At 41.1% G+C, this 19,701-nt stretch overlaps 1 protein-coding gene and 1 long non-coding RNA gene across 2 annotated transcripts; one reads left to right on the forward strand and one right to left on the reverse strand.

The window, feature by feature from the left end:
- Positions 1-2,779: 2,779 nt before the first annotated feature.
- Positions 2,780-3,475, reverse strand: LOC116653034. The gene is made up of 2 exons (XR_004306420.1): positions 3,362-3,475; positions 2,780-3,091 (listed from the first exon to the last, which is right to left on the reverse strand). It is a non-coding gene; the product is annotated as an uncharacterized LOC116653034 (long non-coding RNA).
- A 41-nt stretch (positions 3,476-3,516) lies between these two features.
- Positions 3,517-19,553, forward strand: TSPAN13 (tetraspanin 13). Its single transcript, XM_015853858.1, has 6 exons — positions 3,517-3,728; positions 15,110-15,277; positions 16,005-16,085; positions 17,107-17,220; positions 17,530-17,640; positions 18,458-19,553. Exons 1-6 carry the CDS (start codon positions 3,666-3,668, stop codon positions 18,530-18,532), a joined length of 612 nt encoding a protein of 203 aa, XP_015709344.1. The 5' UTR covers positions 3,517-3,665; the 3' UTR covers positions 18,533-19,553.
- Positions 19,554-19,701: the final 148 nt, after the last annotated feature.

The raw sequence follows: 19,701 nt of genomic DNA on the forward strand, positions 1-19,701 counted from the left end.
CCCGGCAAACACCTGGCTCGCTTTACCCAGCTTTTCTCCTCCCTGATTTTGATGTGCTTGAGAGACTTTATACAAACAACAGGGGAAGAAAAATGACCGAAAGACAAAGAGAGAAAGGAACCACTCAGAGTGCTGTCAAGTGCCCATTGTAGACCTGGGGAAAATAAAGCGATAAGAATCAATTTCTGCAAACAACGTTTCACTTGTGGGTGTTTTAGGGGCTCTGTAATAGCAGGGAACAAGAGAAAGGGTCACCATGTTTTAAGTCAGTGTCAACTTTAAGACATTCTTGTGCCTCCACATTTCACAGCTGTACCTCAGAAGTGGCACACACCTAAAGATTTCATGCACATAACAAGTAAATAAAGCAGCAACAAGAACAGGGGATTGCAGTAGAAACAGAAGAGGTTTCTCCATAAGGGCTCAGTTCTCACCGTGAATGGTTCAGCAGAAGGCCCCAAGCAGGAAACCTCCTTGAAATTACCACAGTCTGTATGGAAACAGACGGTGAACTACCAAAGCATCACTGCTTCAAGCTCTGCTCAACTGCAAGAAGTGTGCTGGCACTGAGCCCCGATAGCACTGCAGAATCCCTCCCCCCTCCCTCCAGGAGCGCTGCTTTTTGTCCCATCTGTGAGGACTGCAGCATCACAAGTGTGCGGTGAACAATCCCCTATTGCAGTTTCCCATGGAAGAACAGCCAATTCACACTGCTTGTCCCTCCTCCCGTTGCCAGCAGTGCCATTGAAAGGCAGCAAAGAAGGGCAGGAGAACAAAGAGAGTGCAAGGAAGTGGAGAATAGGCATCAGAAACATGGGGGAAGAGCAGGAAAGGGCAAACTCTGCTCTGGGTTGTTTCAGTCAGCTCTGGATTATTGTAGCATGGGAGTGCAGCATTTGTCCCCTATAGAGACAAAGGGTGGAGAGACAAATACTCAGGGTCCTCATTTGGAGCAGATGTTTAAACAACTGAACTTTAAAAAGATAAAAATCAAGCAAATGTTTTCTTCAGAGAAGGAAAGATTTCTCCCTAACTGCAGAAGAACCTTTTAATAACTAACAATGTGAAGTTATCCATTAAAAACAAAACAACTAACCAAACAAACAAAAGACAGAACATGAAGAAAGTTTAAGCCTGAAAGTTTCAGCAGTATTGATGTACTTCTGACCACCACCTGAAGAGACAGCACTTCGCACAGCTTAGGGATGGAAAGGCAAGTTGTATGCTAAATCTAAATGTCTGCTCTGTAACTTGCGAACAGAATCAGAGAGGTGAGGGGAGAAAAAATGCAGACCCACGCTACATTCATTTGTTGTAGCTCTGTTTGCTTCACTGAAGTCTGTGATGACCTGTACCAGATTTGCTGTGCCCCACAGAGTTTATAACTGCCCCAAATGCGTACAAACCAAGCTGCAGAGGATATGGTAGGATGCCTAATTGGATCTGAAGAAGTAACGTTGTACTAGGCGGCACTGTAAGAGCTGTGTCCCTTAGTAAGAAATATTCGCATTAATTAACAACGTGGAGGTGCATCTTTTAATAATTAATAGGGAAAGAGATCTTCTTAGAAGAAGAAGGGCAGTGGGTGATAGTATTGAATAATTCAGCCCGATAACAAAAGGAACAATGGTACAGTAACTTTACACCTGAGTATTTGCAACAAAATCCAACAAAAACATTTGATAGGCTGATGGCTTCTTGCGTTTAGGAAAGGGTATACATTGGAGATACTGTTTCCTATTGAGAAGGCAACAAACCATTTCTGAAATTGGTCTTCGCAACAAAATTAAAATGAAACTTCATCCAAGAAAGTGATTTTGTGCTGGGTTTGCCCTCTGCCTGGTTTGGGACCAGAAGAACAGAAGAGCGGCCCAATAAGGCCAGCAACTCAAGTCAGTAAACGTGTATCTTTAGAAAGCCCAATTGCCTGCAAAATCAAAGCAGCTTAATTAGCAAGGAACAAAGAAAGCACAAAGTATTTTTCACTCATCCTGTCACCTCGCAAAGCTCCAGCAGCAGAGTCAGGCTGTGTCTGTCAAGTTTAGAAACAGACAGAAAACTTCAGCAGCTGTTGAGCATTCAGATTTAATTTGTGGTCAGAAATGTTGGAGAGTTTTTAATTTGTAGCCTGGCTGGCAGCTGGGAGGTAGATGTACATCAGCAAAAGAGCCACCAGAAAAAAAAGTGTTTTATTTAATTGCAGAAGCCTGGCAAAAATATCAAAGAGCACGGGGGGAAAAAAAGATGCTTCCAAAAAAGATCTGAGTGACAGCCCGGGAAAGACAAAGGCTGCTGCTGTTCAGCCTCTCTGTCTCACTGCTGGCAGGGATCGATAGTTGCTGTGGCTTTCCTTAGCAGACAGCTGCCAGCCAAATTATAAAGAACAAAATGTTTTTGGAATTTCCTTCTTAAATTGTTTTGATGACAAGTTCCTATTAAGAATTGCTGTGAATTCACCAGAAGAGATGCAGCTTCCTCTGCTGACCAGGAACCAACCACCAGCAGCAACCAAATCCCTATGGAGTGAAACTGCAGTGCTGTGTACTGGTACAAACATCACAACAAGTGATCCTGGTTGGAGGAACTCTACACTCTTTGTGAAACCCAGCAAAAAAGATAAGAATACAATTTGGACCCTAATCCTGCCATGGTACACACTGAAGCAGTTTGTAATAATTGCTGAAAGGAGATTGAGGTGAGGGTTGGCCTCTTCTCCCAGATAACAGCAACAGGATGAGGGGTAACAACTTTTAGCTGCATCTGGAGAGGATGAGTTTGAGCATTAGGAAAAGTTTATTATCTGAAAGAGCAGTGATGCTTTGGAACAGGGAGGTGAAGGGTCACTGTCCCTAGGGGTGTAGATGTGGCGCTGAGGGATGCGGTCATTGAGAATGGTGGGGATGGGCTGACTCTTGGACTAGATGAGCTTGGAGATCTTTTCCAGCCTTAGTGATTCTATGATTCCACAGCAGGCACAAGCTTTTGGAGGGAACCAGAGAGCAGGGGCAGCGCTCCAGACCACTGGAAAGAACATTAGAACATTGGTAAGACTGTTAGGAAGGGATAGAGGTGGATCACTCTGTTTGACCACCTGCAATTAAAAGAAGTATTTAATTCTTAAGGGAAGGAAATACACACAGATTCAGTTGTTTAAAAAATAAAATAAAATAAGTTGATAATAATTTTAATAAGAAATATCCAGACAAACCGCTTGTAATACTGTAATACCCCGGGAAAATAAATCCCCGACTAGTTCTTCTTGATTACACAAGGAATTAAGCCATCAAAGGTAGGTATAGAAAAGGAAAGGAGGGATCTCCGCAGTTTCCCAAGCAACAAAATGGCTGAGGAGATGCCAGACCTCCCCGCGTTGCTCTCAGGTGACTGAGAATCCTCCCTTCGTCCCCTCCGAGAGCACGGCGAGCGGACATCGCCCCACCATCCCCCTCCCCCGTCATCCTGGCTGGGGGTGGGCGGGCGGCAGAGCCCGGCCCTAAAGGAGCTCCGCCGCCTCCCAGCCCCGCTCCTCGCGTCATTTCCATCTCTTCACCTTTACCCGGGAGCGGCCAACCAGCGGGCGCGGCGCCGGGCCCCGCTCACCTGCTGCCGGCGGCGGGGGCGGAGCGGCGGTGGGGTCCCGCGGTGCGGCTCCCGGCGGCGGCACGATGGTGTGCGGAGGTTTCGCCTGCTCCAAGAACTGCCTCTGCGCCCTCAACCTGCTCTACACGGTGCGTGGGTCCGGGTAGGACGGAGGCGGCTTGTTTCGGGTTTGTCGCCGCGGGGACGCGGCTCTCCGGGATCGAAATGCAGAGCTCAGCCCAGGCCGGGCGGCCTTCAGCCTGCCAGGCCCCGCTTTAAGGGAATCCCGGTGTGAGCGAGCGGGATCGGGTGGGTTGTTCCGAGGGTTTGAAACAAGTGTTTCTCTGCGGGGAGCCCCGCGTGGACGCGCTGAGCCGCACAAAGGGGCTGAGCGGGGTCAGGACACGCCTTGCAGCGGGAGGTGAGCGCCCTGCCTGCCCGCCGTGATATTGTGAGCCGATATAACCCATTTTCCTACCCCAAGGTAGATGCCTGCTTTCTTCTGGGCGAGTTTCAGGATGTATTTCCAATAGAAAACTGTAAAATCTTCAATTGCGGCATATCTATATATATATAGATATATATTCTCTTTATCTGTTTTCAAATGGCACAGAAATAGAATTGGGGCTGTGTGTAATGGCTTCCTCTTGCAGCACTTCTGGAAAGGTAATACATGTTTCCTGTTGGCAGCCCTGTGTTGGACAGCCGTGCTCGGGGGTGATACACAGCGCTGAAATTGGGTGAGCTGGGGCTGGCAGGCAGTGCCTGTGCTTTCCTGATAGCAGCCTGATCCCTTCGTGAAAGTAAGGCAGGAGAGCAGGCAGGTCTTATCACTGCCCATCAGAACAAACAGTTCTCATAGACAGCAGTTATTGGACCTGATGGTAATCCCTAGGACTGAGCATGAGTGGATGTAGAAGTGCCTGTGTTGAAGCCAGTATTGCTTATTAATGAGCATCGCCTTGTATTTTAAATACATTGCCTTGGAAAGGAGCAGAACAAAACCCTTTAGCGTTGTAGAGGCTGTGCTGCTGCGTGTTGTGTTTGGAGGAGTTGTAGAACAGATATGTCCCTAAAAAAAAATCTCTGAAGCATGCATAGTGTGCCTGGCTTACCTGCTGGAAGTCACCCATGATCTCTGTGACACTGTATTGCCCATGCCAGCCCACACCAGAGCAGAAGGGCCAGGTAGGCATAGCCTCATTTGCTATCCATTATTGCAGGTAAGCTTAGCATATGTAGACTCCTCAAGGTGAAGGATTGCTCCACCCCGATTTGTCTTTCAAACTAACCAGAGGTAACGCAAAAGGCTTCTTTTTTTCTCCCCCCCCCCCCCCCTTTTTTTTTTAACAGTACTTTTGAGTGACAGAAGGTTGACAGAAATCCAGATGGCTCTTTCTAACATAATGCATACACAGATCTCGTTTTGAAATGTTGTGGTCAGTGGGTATTGTTTTTTTTCTGAAGAAGATATCATCGCTTGTTCTTACAGCCAAAAGCTAACCAGATCAAAAGGAGCTGGTAGGTCTTTTGAGCATATTTAGCCTCAAAAAGGGATGATCTGATTCCTGCCACCTCCATACTTCCCTTTGTAATACCTGCACAGTGCACCTGAATCTTGCCTGATGGATCTGAGCACAATTTACTTTGTGGGTGTCACTTGGTATTTTTCCATGCATGTAACATATGCTTTTCTAAGAGGAAGGAATGACTTGAAATCAGAGTAACTAGAACATCCACCTGTTATTTCTTGTGTCGCCTATTAAGGACAGGCAAATTTGAAATGAACGCTTTTCATTTCTGAGGTGCAGAAATAACATATGCAATGTTTAGTAAGCCTGGAGGAACTCATCTTACAGAATGCATGGACTTCTCTGTTTCTGGGCTAAATAAAACCCTGACGATGCAACAATTGGGTTTTTCCAAATGGGAAAAACACATGGAAGACCACCAGAACAAGTTAATCTTTTTAAGCAGCAGTAATTCACAGCAGTAATTGGTGGGAGGACCAGTGGGAGAGGTAGAAGCTCAGTTAGGTAATGCTTGAATATTTTTCCTGCTAGCATTGATTTGTGTCTGTGTCATGTGCTCAGAATGAATTATCCCTCAGAACTAACGACAGGGATTGCAATTTGTATTCTGCTTTTTTGTACTTTTATTTATTTATTTTTTAAATACTCCTGGAGTATCTTGGGTTTCAAAACAACAAATTAGGATATGGGAGACTGACCTTATTGTTGATGCTGTCCTGATCTACTTTTCATGGTAGTGCACCAAGAAAAAATATGCCCTGGCAGTGCTTAATCAGTTCTTGGTTTAAGACAAGAAGCTAGAAACCAACTAAGCTAATTGCTCTCTTTCCTTTCAGATGATATTTGCTGCCTGATGCTCTTTGGTTTTTCTCTGGTCTAAATATCCTTAGGCTCTGATTCCATTTTAAATTTGTCCTGTATGAACAAGTCTGGTATCTATGCTGAGTCTTGCTGACTTCGTGTGATTCCTCACGTGTACAGGAAGAGTACAGAAAAGTCACTGATGCTGTTGACTTTGTATGCGTAAATTGAAATATATTTCTGGAGTTAGGTGGAAGAGCTGTTTGTCTGCATAGAAGTACTAGTCTTGGGTATCAAACCAATTTTATCTTTATGTAGTTGATCATATTCTTGTTTCCCTTTGGATGGCAGACAAGTGCAGACTGTTCAAAATGGCTGCCCACAGAGTTCAGCAGCTTTCAAGGATGTGGACATAACAAAAGCCTTCTTAACTCTCTTTTATTTGTTGACACAGTAGAAGGGAGAGATGTCATCCAGTGGGACCTGGACATAATCAAAGACAAGTCAAACCTAATGAGGTTTAACCAAGGCTGTGCAAGGTGTTATGCTTGGGTTGAGGTAATCTGAGATAGGAGTACAGGCTGGGAAAAGAACTCGCTGAGAGCAGAGAAGGACTTGCTGGTCCTGATGCCAAAAAACTGGACATGAGCCAGCAGTTTGTACTTGCAGCCCCAGAAGGCCAACAGTATCCTCAGCTGTATCAAAAAAGCAGCAGCCAGTAGGGTGAGGGAGGTGAGCATCCTTCTCTTCTCTATCCTTGCAAAGCCTTACTTGGAGTACTGAGCCCAGACCTGGGGCCCTCACTACAGGAGGGACGTGGAACTGGTGTAGCAGGTCCAGAGGAGGGCCATGAAGTTGATCAGAGGGCTGGAGTACCTCTCACATGAAGAAAGGTTGAGGGAGTTGGGTTTGTTAAGCTTAGAGAATAGCAGGCTCTGAGGAGGCATCGTTGCAGTCTTCCAGTACTTTAGGGGTATGTGCAACTACATAAAGACAAAATTGGTCAGATACCCTTACAAGCAGGAGGGGGACTGACTCACTGTGTGGTCAGGACAAGATGGAATGGCTTTAATCTATATGAGGGCAGTTTTATCTTGGGTGTTAGGAACTGATTCTTTGCTCAGAGGGTTGGTGAGGCTGTCTGGAGATGTGAATTCTGATCTCTGGCAGAATTCAAGGCCAGGTTGGATGGAATCCTGGGCAGCCTGAGCTGGTATGTGGCAGCCCTGTCCATGGCAGAAGGTTTGGAAGTAGACAGTCTTTAAGGTCTCCTCTAATCTAAGCCACTGTGTGATTATCTTCCAGGTGTAAGAACCCTGGTGATTGCCGGCTTCACCAATATTTGCTCACTTTACTCAGACAAGGATTTCCTTAAGCAGACAGTGTTCCTACCAAGGAAGACTTGAGTAATTCTGTCCAAGTGTGAACAGTTGATATCTTATTTCAAATCAGATTCTCAGAAAGGAAAGGGAAATTCCCATGGCCTGGCAAATGATGAAAGATAGAAGTGGTAGCTGTGCGACAGGATTAAATGTATGCAAATTAAAGTTTAAAAAAAATAATACTGTTCGTTTGGTTGGTAGGTGCTGCTTTTATCACCTGAGCAGCCACTGAATTCTTCCTGCAGCAACCAATATCACATATTTTCCTTTGTTTTGATGAGCTTCCAGTTTTTCTTAAAACTAGAAGTGGCTATCTGATTTAAAGTAAAACATGTGGTTTACCATTAAAATTATGTATATCTTTAGTACCACAGAGTTAGTGCCATAGGAGCATCCATATTTCCTTATAACATTAGAAAGAACCTTATTAAAGTCACTTTTATAGTACTTTACTCTCTGAACTTGTTTCTAGCCTGCCTATTCAGTGTGCTGTTCTTTGCATCACTTCAATCTATTGGAATATTGGTATCCAAAATGATGGCGATTTGTGGCAGCATGGTTGGAAATTAGACGTGTGTTGGGTTTCTAGATCAAGTGTGAGCCAGCTTTGTTTTTACACTCACCTTGTACAGAGTGCTGCAGCTGGAGCCAGGAAGGCTGAGCATGCTTAATGACAGAACTGGAGAATGGCAGGGTGCAGGAGGAGGTTACATGGAACATGGCATGGCTTGATGTCACTGATATTTTCAGCCATTCTAGCAGTGCGAGTAGACACGATCTTAGTTTAAAACAAGCATGGATTAGAGAAGCCCTTGGACTGTTCAGTAGTAGCTCTAAATCATTAACTGTAGCTTAAATCATTGATTACCTACTGCTATTTTCAGGTTGAGGGAGAGCCATGTTTGGAAGAAGGATCTGTGAGATCGCTGGGCTTCCTGAAAACGTTTCCCATCTCAAATTAAATAAGTAAACATTATGGCTGATAAGTGTTCCTGCCATGCAGCTTCAAGGCTTCAATTTCTAAAACAAAATGGGGTAGAAAATGGGTTAAATCTCATTGCTGTTTTAACATTAAAGAAGCTCGTTATGTGATCAGCAATAATTTGATAACAGTTATTGGCCGATAGCATGAAGAACTCTGTACTCAGCCATTTGACCAAAGGAACTGGGTTCTGAGATAAGAGACTGGAATGTTGCCTTTCACATAAATGTCTTGCTCCACATCACGTCCTTTCAGCTCTCCAGTATCCAGACTGCTGATTGTTCCTCACTTAAATAATTCTCAGGAAGGTGAAAGATTCTGTTTTCTATTGGGAATCTTTTGGAAGATGCTCAGCCCCAGCTTTGCTTTTGATAAAGCTGAAGAAGTACTGCGAGGAGATAAAGTTGCTTACAGATTGGACAGCTTGCAATTGTGATAGAAATAAGTTTCACTTAGTCTTATTTTGTTAGAGGTGAGCACTGCGCTGCCTGCTATATTAACAGATGAAGTACAGAGGACCAGAGGAGTTGTCTTCTAGATTCTCTATTGCTGTGCAGAAATGACTGAGCAAGTTGAATTTGGAGTGCAGTAGAAATCTGACTTCAAAATCAATACCAACTGTGGTTTAAATTCTGAAGCTCCCTTAAGATAGGTGTTGTGAATATGAATTCACATACAGAGGAAGGAGTTAGGCAGTCTGGATATCAATGCGTGTAACCTCTCTGATTTTAGTTCCTGTTCCATATGCAGCCTAACTGTTCCCCTCTAAATATTTCCTTTGCTGATAGCAGTGTGAATGCTGTATAATCTCTTTACCCAGAAATACTGAGGCCATATTTCTTGAAATTTAAGTGTTTAATTTACAAACTCCTTTTTGGACTGAGGCTACAAGAAAACACCGCAAGCACTAAATTCTGTGTATGATTTGCTTCCTGGCAAGCAAGAAGTCCAGCCTAGATGAAATGCTGAAAAGTTGCTAGTCAGTCAAAATAGCAGATTTGTTTATGGCATGCCATTGAGGGAAGGAGGAACTGTTCTGGGCATCAGATTTGTTTGTCAGTGATGTGGTTGAGTGAAGTGATTTCTCTGTATCTTGGCTTCTTTTTTTAACAAGGAGTGTAACCTTGAGGAGAAGTATACAGGAGATAAGTGTGATGAGAAATATATTTATCCAGCGTAGTAGTGGGGTGAATGAGCAACCATGTGAGCAGGAGAACTTGAACATCACAGATATTGCAAAATAATGATTTATAGATTAAGAAGAAATTATTTTTGATAGAAGCTGAAGCCATTATGAGTTTGCTGGTCTTCTTCTCCAGGTAACTTACTGTTAACACAGATAAGGCATTAGCCATTGTGATGTTTGTAAGGGAAAAGGAAACAAGCAGACAACTCTGCAAATTACTATTTTAAACCCATCTAAAAGTGAAGAAGACAGCAAATTCTCATAACTTGTAATATCCTTTAAGTGTGACATATATAGGTATATGTGTACATATAACAAAAAAACCATCAAACAAAAAAACCCCCACATTAATATGTAATGGAAGATACTTAAAATGGAGTCTGGTCCCTTTCACTGATCTTGAACTTAAAGTCCCTAAAACCTCACCTATGGAGATGCTGGCATGAGAGTAACATCTCATCTACAGGCAATGTGCTTTGTTTTCTTAATTATCTTTTTCAGACTGCATAGTATTTGACCTCACAGTGAAAACTACCACACTTCTCTTAGGACTCAAGCTGCCTGCAGCTCTGCTTAAGGAAAGCATTTACTTAATTTCAAATGAATGAGTGATATATTGGATTATGCTAAGCCTGTGCTTGTGTGTACATTTTTAAACAAGGTTGCTGGTGTTTGTAACGGTGAAGTTACTGTATAGCAAATGAGGGTTTGCAATTCAGAGTTCTTCTGTTAACTATCTACACACACTTCCTCTGGCTCTGTTTTTTCCAGTTGTGGACTGTATATGCCTGTAGTATCTTTGTGAGACAGCTTTCACTAGTTTGAGATCATTTGCCCTTAATGCTTGTTTATTCCCTGTGTAAACTTTCCTTAAGTGGATGGGACCATTTATTTCACTGTGCAAGTACTTCTGAAGAATCATTCATTTCTCTTTTATTGAGGGCATCTTGTAAGAAGAGAAAAGGAAAGAGGACAGAGTTTTAGGAGGTGGTTGCAGTCTATAATTAAGTGGTTCATAATAGTCCTTTGTCGGTGCTAAATCTGGCCCCTGTTCTTTTGGTAAGACTTCAATTTCTAGTGAGGAGAGTGACAAGTTTTCTGCAGTGGAGCAGCCAGTGGAGGTGTGGGAGCATTGGCTGGGGGCAATTTTGGAGCTCATCGGCTCTGGGCAGGACTGTAAGTAGTGCTGACTTAACAGCATTTATCTATCTGAGTCTTGAGAACCTTTGAGAAGCACCAAACCAACTTGCAGATTTATTTTATTATTCTTTTTTTTTCCGATGTCCGCAGCCCTTCAATCCATTGCCTTGTGGCTGTTGCACTTGTTTTGCTGTCAGTCAGTCCTGAGAAGAGTTTGCCTCTCTTGTTTATGCCATGCTCCTTCATTTTCAGCCACTATTAGGTTACCCTTGAACTACTACCTCTTTGTCAGACTGAACAAACCCAGCTCCACCACATGATTTTCAGACATCACCTTTGAGGCTCCAGGCCACTTGGTGACCCTTTCCAGCTTCTCCCATTCATTTTCAACCTCAGGGATTTGAAATGGGATGGTGGTGAAGCTGCAGTGCAAGTTTCCTTTGATCCCACTCCTCTTGGCTTTCCTTTTGTGGCAAGAGCAGACTCTTGGCTCCCATTCCACTTGGCAGTCTGTGTGATCTGCAGCTCTATCTCAGCAAGGCTGCTCAGCCAGTCTGTTCCCAAGATGCACAGATGCAATCCCAGTGCAGAATTTTGCACCCTGTGAGATTTCTCTTGGCTCACTCCTCAAGTTCATCAGGCCTGTCTGAACTGAATCTCTGCTACCTGAAGAGTTGGTTGCTCTTTATTTTTCAGTATCATCCACTGATTTTCTAAGGATTCACTCCATCTCACTGTTCAAGTTGTCAATAAAGGCACTGAATAATATTGACCCCTCTATGAACCCCCCTTACCAGCTTCCAACTGGATGCTGAGCCATCCAGCACTAGCCTTTAGCTCAGCAGTCCATCCAGTCTCCATTCAGTTGTACAGTCCATTCCACTTTTCCAGTCTACACTTGGCTCAGCTTACTAATGAGAGGTCTGTGGGAAAATGGATTCTGGTTGTATTCAGTAGAAACTGGGCTGTGCTTTGGTGTATTTCTGGTAGATTTAGTAGGCAAATATTTGAAACATCGTTAATGAAGGCTAATTTTAAATAACCTAAGATTTATGTAGGTGAAATGTCATTTCATCTATGTTGGAAATGTGCATCAGAAAACTTATTAGAAAATTATGTTTCCAGTTTCTAAGGATGTAATTATTTTGTCTGAGAGTAGTCTCCCACGGCTGCTGCTGTGAAATGGCACTGCAGAAATGCATGTAGGTGTGGTGTTCGTTCTGTTAAGCAATGAATAACAGGGAAAAACACTTCTATTCTTCTGGGGTGGGCTTTGGAGAGAAAAGAGTTGAAATGCTCAGTTTACATGATGGAGTTTATTTCCTGAATATCTGTTTCTGAGCAATTAATTACACCTGCAGAACAAGTTGGTAATTGCTGACCTGCATGTCTGATATTTCCTTGGCAGCCACCTGTTGACCAGGTAAAGAGAAACCAGAAGGGATGATTCTGAATGTCAAACCAAGCCTGAAGATGAAGAAATAACAACCATTTATTTCATCTTTCAGCATGCAGAGGGAGGCATGAGCTTAATCCTAAGTCTGTTTTGAAAAATGGCTTTCTGTCTCCATTTGAGTTTTAAAATGCAAGGTCAATTTTGCACATTTTCAAGTGGGCAAGAGTAGAGTAGTTGACAGTGGCTTTGATCCATGCAATGTGTGACTGATTGGATGAAGTATTTTTACATTGCTTGCCAGCCAGAATCCAGTGACATGGACCTGTGATCATAATGAGTTTCCAGATGTTTTAAGGAACTGGACAACCACCAGCTTCCAATAGGAATAGAAAATTAGTGTTCTCAAACAGAATATGAAACTTTGGAGTTTTTTTTTCGTTGGTTTTTTTTTTTTTCCCTGACTTATTCATGAACATTTGAGGTTTAGTAATGGATTTTAAAGCCTGATATATTTTCTCTGTTGAAAACTGTGGCAGTTTTAGATTTAGTATATAACTCTTTCTACCGGAAAAGTTTTTTGGGCAAGAGAATCACAGTAATAACTTCTAATGTCACACACCTTACTTTCATGTCTTTTGAGTATTGGAAGCTGAGGGAATTAACAGCAGCAAGAACTGGTAAACTGCTGCTCCAACACTGCATGTATCTAACGGATATTTTAGGCACACATTTTGGTTTTGATTTTCATGCTTGTAAGAATAAAATTGATTTGATCATTTTAGACTTAACAAAAAACTGAATGAAGATCTGAACAGATACAAAATTTCAAGCATAGATGAGGCAAGAGAAAGAGGCCTTGATGAAAGTGATTAGGAAATGCTTTTCCTGCTTTCCTTTGTGAAATGAGTTGAAATGTGACACGCTCTGAGATGACACCTTCAAGAATTGTGTAGTGGCAGTGAGAGTTCAGTGCTTTGAAGCTTGATGTTTAGTAAGGGATGTAGAATTATAGAAACATTTGGGACGAAAGGGACATATAGAGGTCATCTGGTCTAACCCTCCTGCAATGAACGAGGATATCTGCAGCTAGATCTGTTTCCTTAGGGCCCCAACCGGCCTGACTCAGCCCTTTCTGATTGGAAATTGAGTTACGTGATTTCTTCTGTTCTTCACTTCTGACGCTTATGCAGTAAGATAACTCTTCCCAGTGGTATCAGACAATGCAATAAAGTGAATGGACATAGATTAGGATGGATAGATCTTAATTGATTGGAAAAGCTGATTTTTAGCAATAACATTATGCAGTTCATAGCCCTGTGCTGCAGACAATCAGAAAATCTGTCTGTGTTGGAGCCAAGGCCTTTTTGTTGTTTCCTTTCTTCTTCCCCGTAGTTTAGACTCATAAAAACTTGGCACAGTGTTTTGGTTTTAACTGAATGTGATGATTAAGGCTTTTTGTTTAGGAGAAACAAAACTAATGGGAATTAATCCTAAAGCTGTACTTATGCTTGAAAAATTTCCTTGTCTTTGATACCATTCTTTTGTCACTTCATGTGGTGAAAGGAAGGTGTAGGTAAGGCGGATACCCTTGTATTCTTGTGGCCCGTCTTAAATTTTCCCTGAGGATTACTGGCTTGTAAAAACTTTTCTGAGGTGTTGTCCTCTTTGAGCACCAGGGGAAGAAACACCCACTGTGTTTTGATCTTGATGAGCATCACAACCTGTTTTACATCTTCCTTGATATTCTCTAAGATTTCCACATTTCAAAAGCAGCATTACACGGACCAGCCTTCTGAAAGGTACTGCAGCTAAAAAATACATCCTCGCCTGTTTTGTGTTGAAACCAAGAAAAGTCTCCTGCTTTAGGGTAAACACTCTGAAATGATGGCTAAAAAAATCCCTCTGGATAAGCAGTAAAATGTCAAAATATACCTTGTTTGGACAGAAACCAGCAAGCTGGCATAAATGTGTGCTCTGTATTTGTTGTGGAGTAAAATCATGGAGTTAGACTAAATTGAGCACATACTGGTTTTGATAATGGTACAACTTCTGGGTTTTTTCTGACAAGGTCAAACATATGTAAATTTTAACCTCCCAAGTTGAGCTGATGCTGTATAACAGAATGTAATGGATAATGTTATGCTTAAGTTTGACTGGTTTGGATGAGAGCATTAGGCATCTTGTGCGTTGGTCATCTGGGTTGGCTTTGTCTGCTGCTTACCTCCTGCTGTAACTCACTGCAAGATTCTTTGTAGCTTTTCATGTTGGATTTATTTATTTATTTATTTCCCCCATGTTTTTGGCATGGAAGCAGGAAAGGCTGGAGCTTCCTGCTCGCATAAACAATAAATTCCAGTAAAGAAACTGAGACAGATTCCACTTACCCTCCCTGAATGCCATCTTTTAAAGGAAGGAAATAGCACAAGAGTGCTTTGAGCACTGAAATAGGATTGACTTCATAGTAGAGCTATTTTCCTGACTAATTATGTAGCAAAGACAGGACACCTTTATTGTTTCATGACATGCAGTCCTTGAGATACAGATCTGAAAAATACATTTGTGTGACCTTGTTAACTTCTGCATTATATTGTATGCATATATCCGTATGAACTATACGTAATCTTCTGTAATAAATCAATGCAACTGTATTTCTGATTACAGTAAATTTTGGCAGCTTGCTCTTTTCCATGTCCAGAGCTGTGCAGTCATGCTTTCTTTAACTATAGTGTATTTCAGAATTATCTGAAATTTTCATTCTTCCGTTCTATGAATTAAAGCTGATGATTTTTATCTTATTTGTCAATTCCATTATAATCCACACGAATTCAGTGTCTCTAGTCAATCACTGATACACAACATAGCTTGTCTGGTAGGTAGGCTAAGTTAAAACAGCTCCACATTGACAGTGGTGAAGAATATGTGTCCCTTAAAACATCTAAAGTCACCTCTAGGATGAAGTGGAGAATTGGTTTGTTGAGGATTGTGCTGCATCTCTTCTTGCTGGAAAGAATGGTACCTTTCTGATAACAGCTTTAACATAAAGAATGTAGTTGTGTGTATATTGAGCCTCTTCTACATGCAGACTAACTCTTAGTTTTCTCTTCCCTCCAGCTGGTGAGCCTGCTGCTGATTGGAATTGCAGCATGGGGAATTGGCTTTGGCCTCATCTCTAGTTTCAGAGTTGTTGGAGTGGCAATTGCTGTGGGCATCTTCCTCTTCTTCATTGCCTTAGTTGGATTGATTGGTGCAGTGAAACATCACCAAGTGTTGCTGTTCTTTGTATCCTTCAATGTATTATATGGATTACAGTTTGGTTCAAGTTACATAAATCATCTGCTCTGATGGGCAAAGACTCTTGTGGAAGGCAGAAATTCAATCTTGTTTTGGTCTAATGCAGTCTAAATTAAACATAATTCCCAGCTTCACCTTTTTTTTTTCCCCCCCACTCTGAAGACAAAAATGGTCCCTTTCTAAAAGCTTTGAATCATAAATCCTTCTCATTGTGTGCTCAACCCTAAAGCAACCTCCAGTATGTGAACTACTAATGTGGTTTAACAGTGGAGAACAATGATATAGACAATGAAATGATTGGAGCTGGCAGAGAAATGCATACACATATGTGCTGCCAATAAGCACTTTCTTTTCATACCTACTTTTTAATTGTGAACTCAGATTAGAAGTGAGCACAGGCCCTCTCAGCATGGTGCTTTGCTGTCCCTTTTTGTGTTACTGACACTGCATAAGCAGCCTGTGATACTGCCTTGCATAACAAACTTGTTCTGTGCAGACGAGAGAAAAGATTAAATCAGATAATATTCTTATTTTTCTGGTTGCGGGCTCCAAATAAATAACATCCTCTGCTTTGATACAATTTAATCTTTTCCACATCTAGCCAGAATTTATCTGTAGGTTTTTTCTTTTTGTTTCAAATGACTTGATGTAATCCAATGATTATGTACTCTATAAGCAAAATCTTTAGGAGTGCATCTTTAACTACTGCTTCCAGTACATGATTATTCTTTTGCTAGTCTTCATTGTCCAGTTTTCTGTCTCCTGTGCCTGTTTGGCACTGAACAAGGAACAGCAGGTAAGAAATAGTTTCTGATTTCTCAGTTAATCTATAGCATAACATTATTTTTATTACATGCACACACGCATGCATGTGCATACATACATTTACATGTAGCCTTCCTTTAAATGAAGAATGCATATTTTAAGAAAATCTGCCTTCAAAAACCATAGTCATTTGGTTTGGAAAAGACCTTCAGGATCATCAAGTCCAGCCACCAACCTGACCCACTGAGTCCTATTACTAATCCATGTCTCATAGTGGCTTGTCCACTTGTCTCTTAAATCCCTGCCATTCAGCCGTCTTTTAAAAGTTGTTTTGGTTTTAAAGTTTCTGTCTAGGTTTTTGGTTACAAGTGTAGCAGTGTGGTATCTTGACTATATCATGTGTTCATCAGTTCCAAATAAACTGATGAAATATACAGTAATATTCTTACGTAGTTGAAAAGGTGGTGACTGTATTAGGTACAGACCAGATCTGTGGGAAAGACAACTTTTGTGGGATATGGAGAATAATCTTTAGTGCAAAAAGAAGGGGCAAGAATATAGTGATAAAATGGTCTACTTCCTCTGTGTGTAACAGAGTGGTTTGTTTAAAATCTGAGCCATACCAGTTAGTCATATGTCCCACTACTAGTGCTCTTGCCAGGTGTAGGAAGAAGACAGGAAGAAAATGAGTTATAACTGTAAACTTGCTGTTGCTGGGTGTTGCAGTCTCATTAGCTATCCAGACTGTTTGAATGTCAAAGTCATTTTTTAAGTATATTATCCTGTTAGACATGGGGATCTGAAGGTTTTAATTGTAAAATATTAAGTAATTGGTGGAGCAAAACTGGGTAAGCACAGCAGTTTGTGTTTTGTGACTTTTTTCCATTGAATAGGCAGACACAAATGAGGTTTACGTTTGAGATATATTTGGGAAACTCCTGTTTTGACTCTTGTGCAGACAACAAAACGGGATCATCTACTTTGCCTGGTATGTTGCTTTCTATTGAGATAGAAAACAGTTCAATTAATATGTGTTTGCTTATACCTACTAGAGTCAACTTCTGGAGGTGGGATGGAACAACACTAAAAGTGCACGAACAGATCTTGAGAGAAATCTGAATTGTTGTGGATTCAGGTTTTTTGACCTGAATGAAACCTGCTCTTCTGTAAGTTCTTTCTCTCATTGTGTTTGTTCCAAAATGTGCAATTTCTTTCCTAGTTGAAGGCAAAGGTTTTTAACAAATCTTTAAGTTTGTTGTCCCAATGGTCCTTCCTTAACTTGCTGGAAACTTTATTGCAGAGCACTCTTTAAAGGTTCTATTCTGTCATCATTTCTGTATTTGCTTTCCTGGAGTCTTAAAATTCCTAAAGTTTTGCCTGTGTTTTGAAGTCTGCTACAGAGCTAAGAAAATACTGCCAATCGGTGAAGCATCATCAGAGAACAGGATGCAATTCTCTGTTCGTTTCTGTTACAGGATTGCTTTAGAAGTCACCAGTGTCAACCATGTGCACCGATAATAGAAGAATATTCTGGAATGGTGCTCAGATTTGTTGGAGGCATAGGACTCTTCTTCAGTTTCACAGAGGTAAATGAATAGATTAGATCGCTTTTGGTTTATTTCCCTGGCCTTTGGGCTGCACACCCCGTCTTTCCAAGCTCTTTGTTTTTAGGTTGGTTTTCTGTGTTTTTTTGTGGGGGGTTGGCAGAGGAAGGGATTTTCTTTGGTGCCCCATGTGTTGCATAGAGGCAGTTTGATGATGGCTGGATATTTTGAGCATTAGATTTAAAATACATACGTCCTTTTTTAGTGAATAAAAATCCTCAGAGCAGATCTTCCATAACATGTTAAAATTCTGCTTCTCCTGTGTTGTGCAGTGTTCAGGCCATAGCTGTTACATCAGTAAGAGATATAGCACCTAAAGCAGAATCCATCTCTCACTTCTGCCCACATTTATTTACTAAAATTTTGAGGCTTGCCTTCCTGAGGTTTAGAGCTGATTAGCGGAAAGGACAGAATTTGAAAATGTACAGGAGAAGTAGATTTATTCTTAAGCTTTAGCTGTAAAAAGAAAGAAGTTTGGAGGACATTCCTTTATTTATCATTATCCTAAAAAGAACTTTATAAATATTTATCATTTAAAGAGGGGAAAGAATAGCAATAAATGCTCCTATTCTAAATACTCTTCAAACATTTTTTTTCTGTGTTGCTCGATAGATCTTTCTGAGGAACTTGCATTCTTTTCCTAATTAAGAAATTTGTGTGGGGTTGTGCAATTTTAGCAGCAGTAAAATATCCTACACTCCTGCTGTAAATTCATTATTAGAATTTTACATTTGAAATAAGTTTTCTAAAACTGTTGAAAGATAGGAGGGAGACCTTAATATCTATGTTTTCCTTTCAGATTCTGGGAGTCTGGCTGACCTATAGATACAGGAACCAAAAGGATCCCCGTGCAAACCCTAGCGCTTTTCTTTGATAAGTTTATAAAGGACTGAATCTTCTTTGTGCATCCTCTACTTCAGAATACTAGATCTCCATAGTTTAGTGTTTTCCTGTAGTAGGAATACTCTGTGTACCAGAAGGAAAATTTACCTTCCATAAGAAGTTTGCAGTTTTCATCTTTAAATATTCACTGTTTTTCTTACAAGAATCACTATCCTGAAGTAGATCAGTGTATTCAATAGCTGGGCAGAATCAGAATGCTGTTCTGAGCTGATTAAATAATTTTGTTAAAGACTTTGGTAGTTGGTGTGGTGAACTCTCTTCAGTGAGTTTTGTAGCACTACTGGCTTCTCTGGTGTCCAAAAAAAACCAAGTGTTATCTGCTGTATTCATTAACTACAAAAATTCACCCAATTTCTCATTAAAGTGACAAAAATAAATGGTGGGTGTCTAACACTTGTTTGATTGTTTGTATGATTTTATTAGGATTTAGGATGAGTTCTAGTTGCATTGTGTCTAAATAACAGTCTCACTCTCTTGTCAAGGTTATAAAAAAGCTGAAGTTGTTGTTTTGTATTTTCTGTACTGCACATAAGTGACTACTGTAATCTTGACTCTTCCCCTCCCCTGTTTGCTGTGGCTATGTGGTAGGTTTAGATTTCTGTTCAAAAATAAAAGTTCTTTATTTTTTACTGGATATTTTCACTATGAGAACAATGAATGAATGTAATCTGCAGCTAATCAACTTGATCCTGTTTTTTTCTTTGACATCTGAATGAAGTTTGGTATTTGCACGACATCAGAGTTGGTAGTGATTTATCTTCTGGTTCATGTGATAAACTTGACTTGGTGTTTGGAAAGTTGTACAAATGTTTTTACAGATGGTGTAAAATTATTCTTGCAGTAATTTAGCAGTATGTATTCCTCTGTTGTCCACCTAAAAGTCTTGATTTGATGAGAGATTGAACACCAGAGGGGGGAGGAGGGTAAACCAACTGTGTTTTCCACTAATTTGTTTTAAAAAGAGAAAAGAATTAAAGTTAAAATGTGTATCATTCACGTGCTGAGTGCTCTCTGAGCAGAAAGAAAGTACAGTCCCTGGTCCAGCCTCTAACAGAAGTGATAGATGAGCTGGAAGATGTCAACAGAGTTGTCAACACCAGAGGTGCACAATGTTCCAGTTATTTCTAATCACAATGAATC

The sequence above is a fragment of the Coturnix japonica genome, chromosome 2, assembly GCF_001577835.2.
Source record: "Coturnix japonica isolate 7356 chromosome 2, Coturnix japonica 2.1, whole genome shotgun sequence".
In the NCBI taxonomy this organism is placed as follows: domain Eukaryota; kingdom Metazoa; phylum Chordata; class Aves; order Galliformes; family Phasianidae; genus Coturnix; species Coturnix japonica.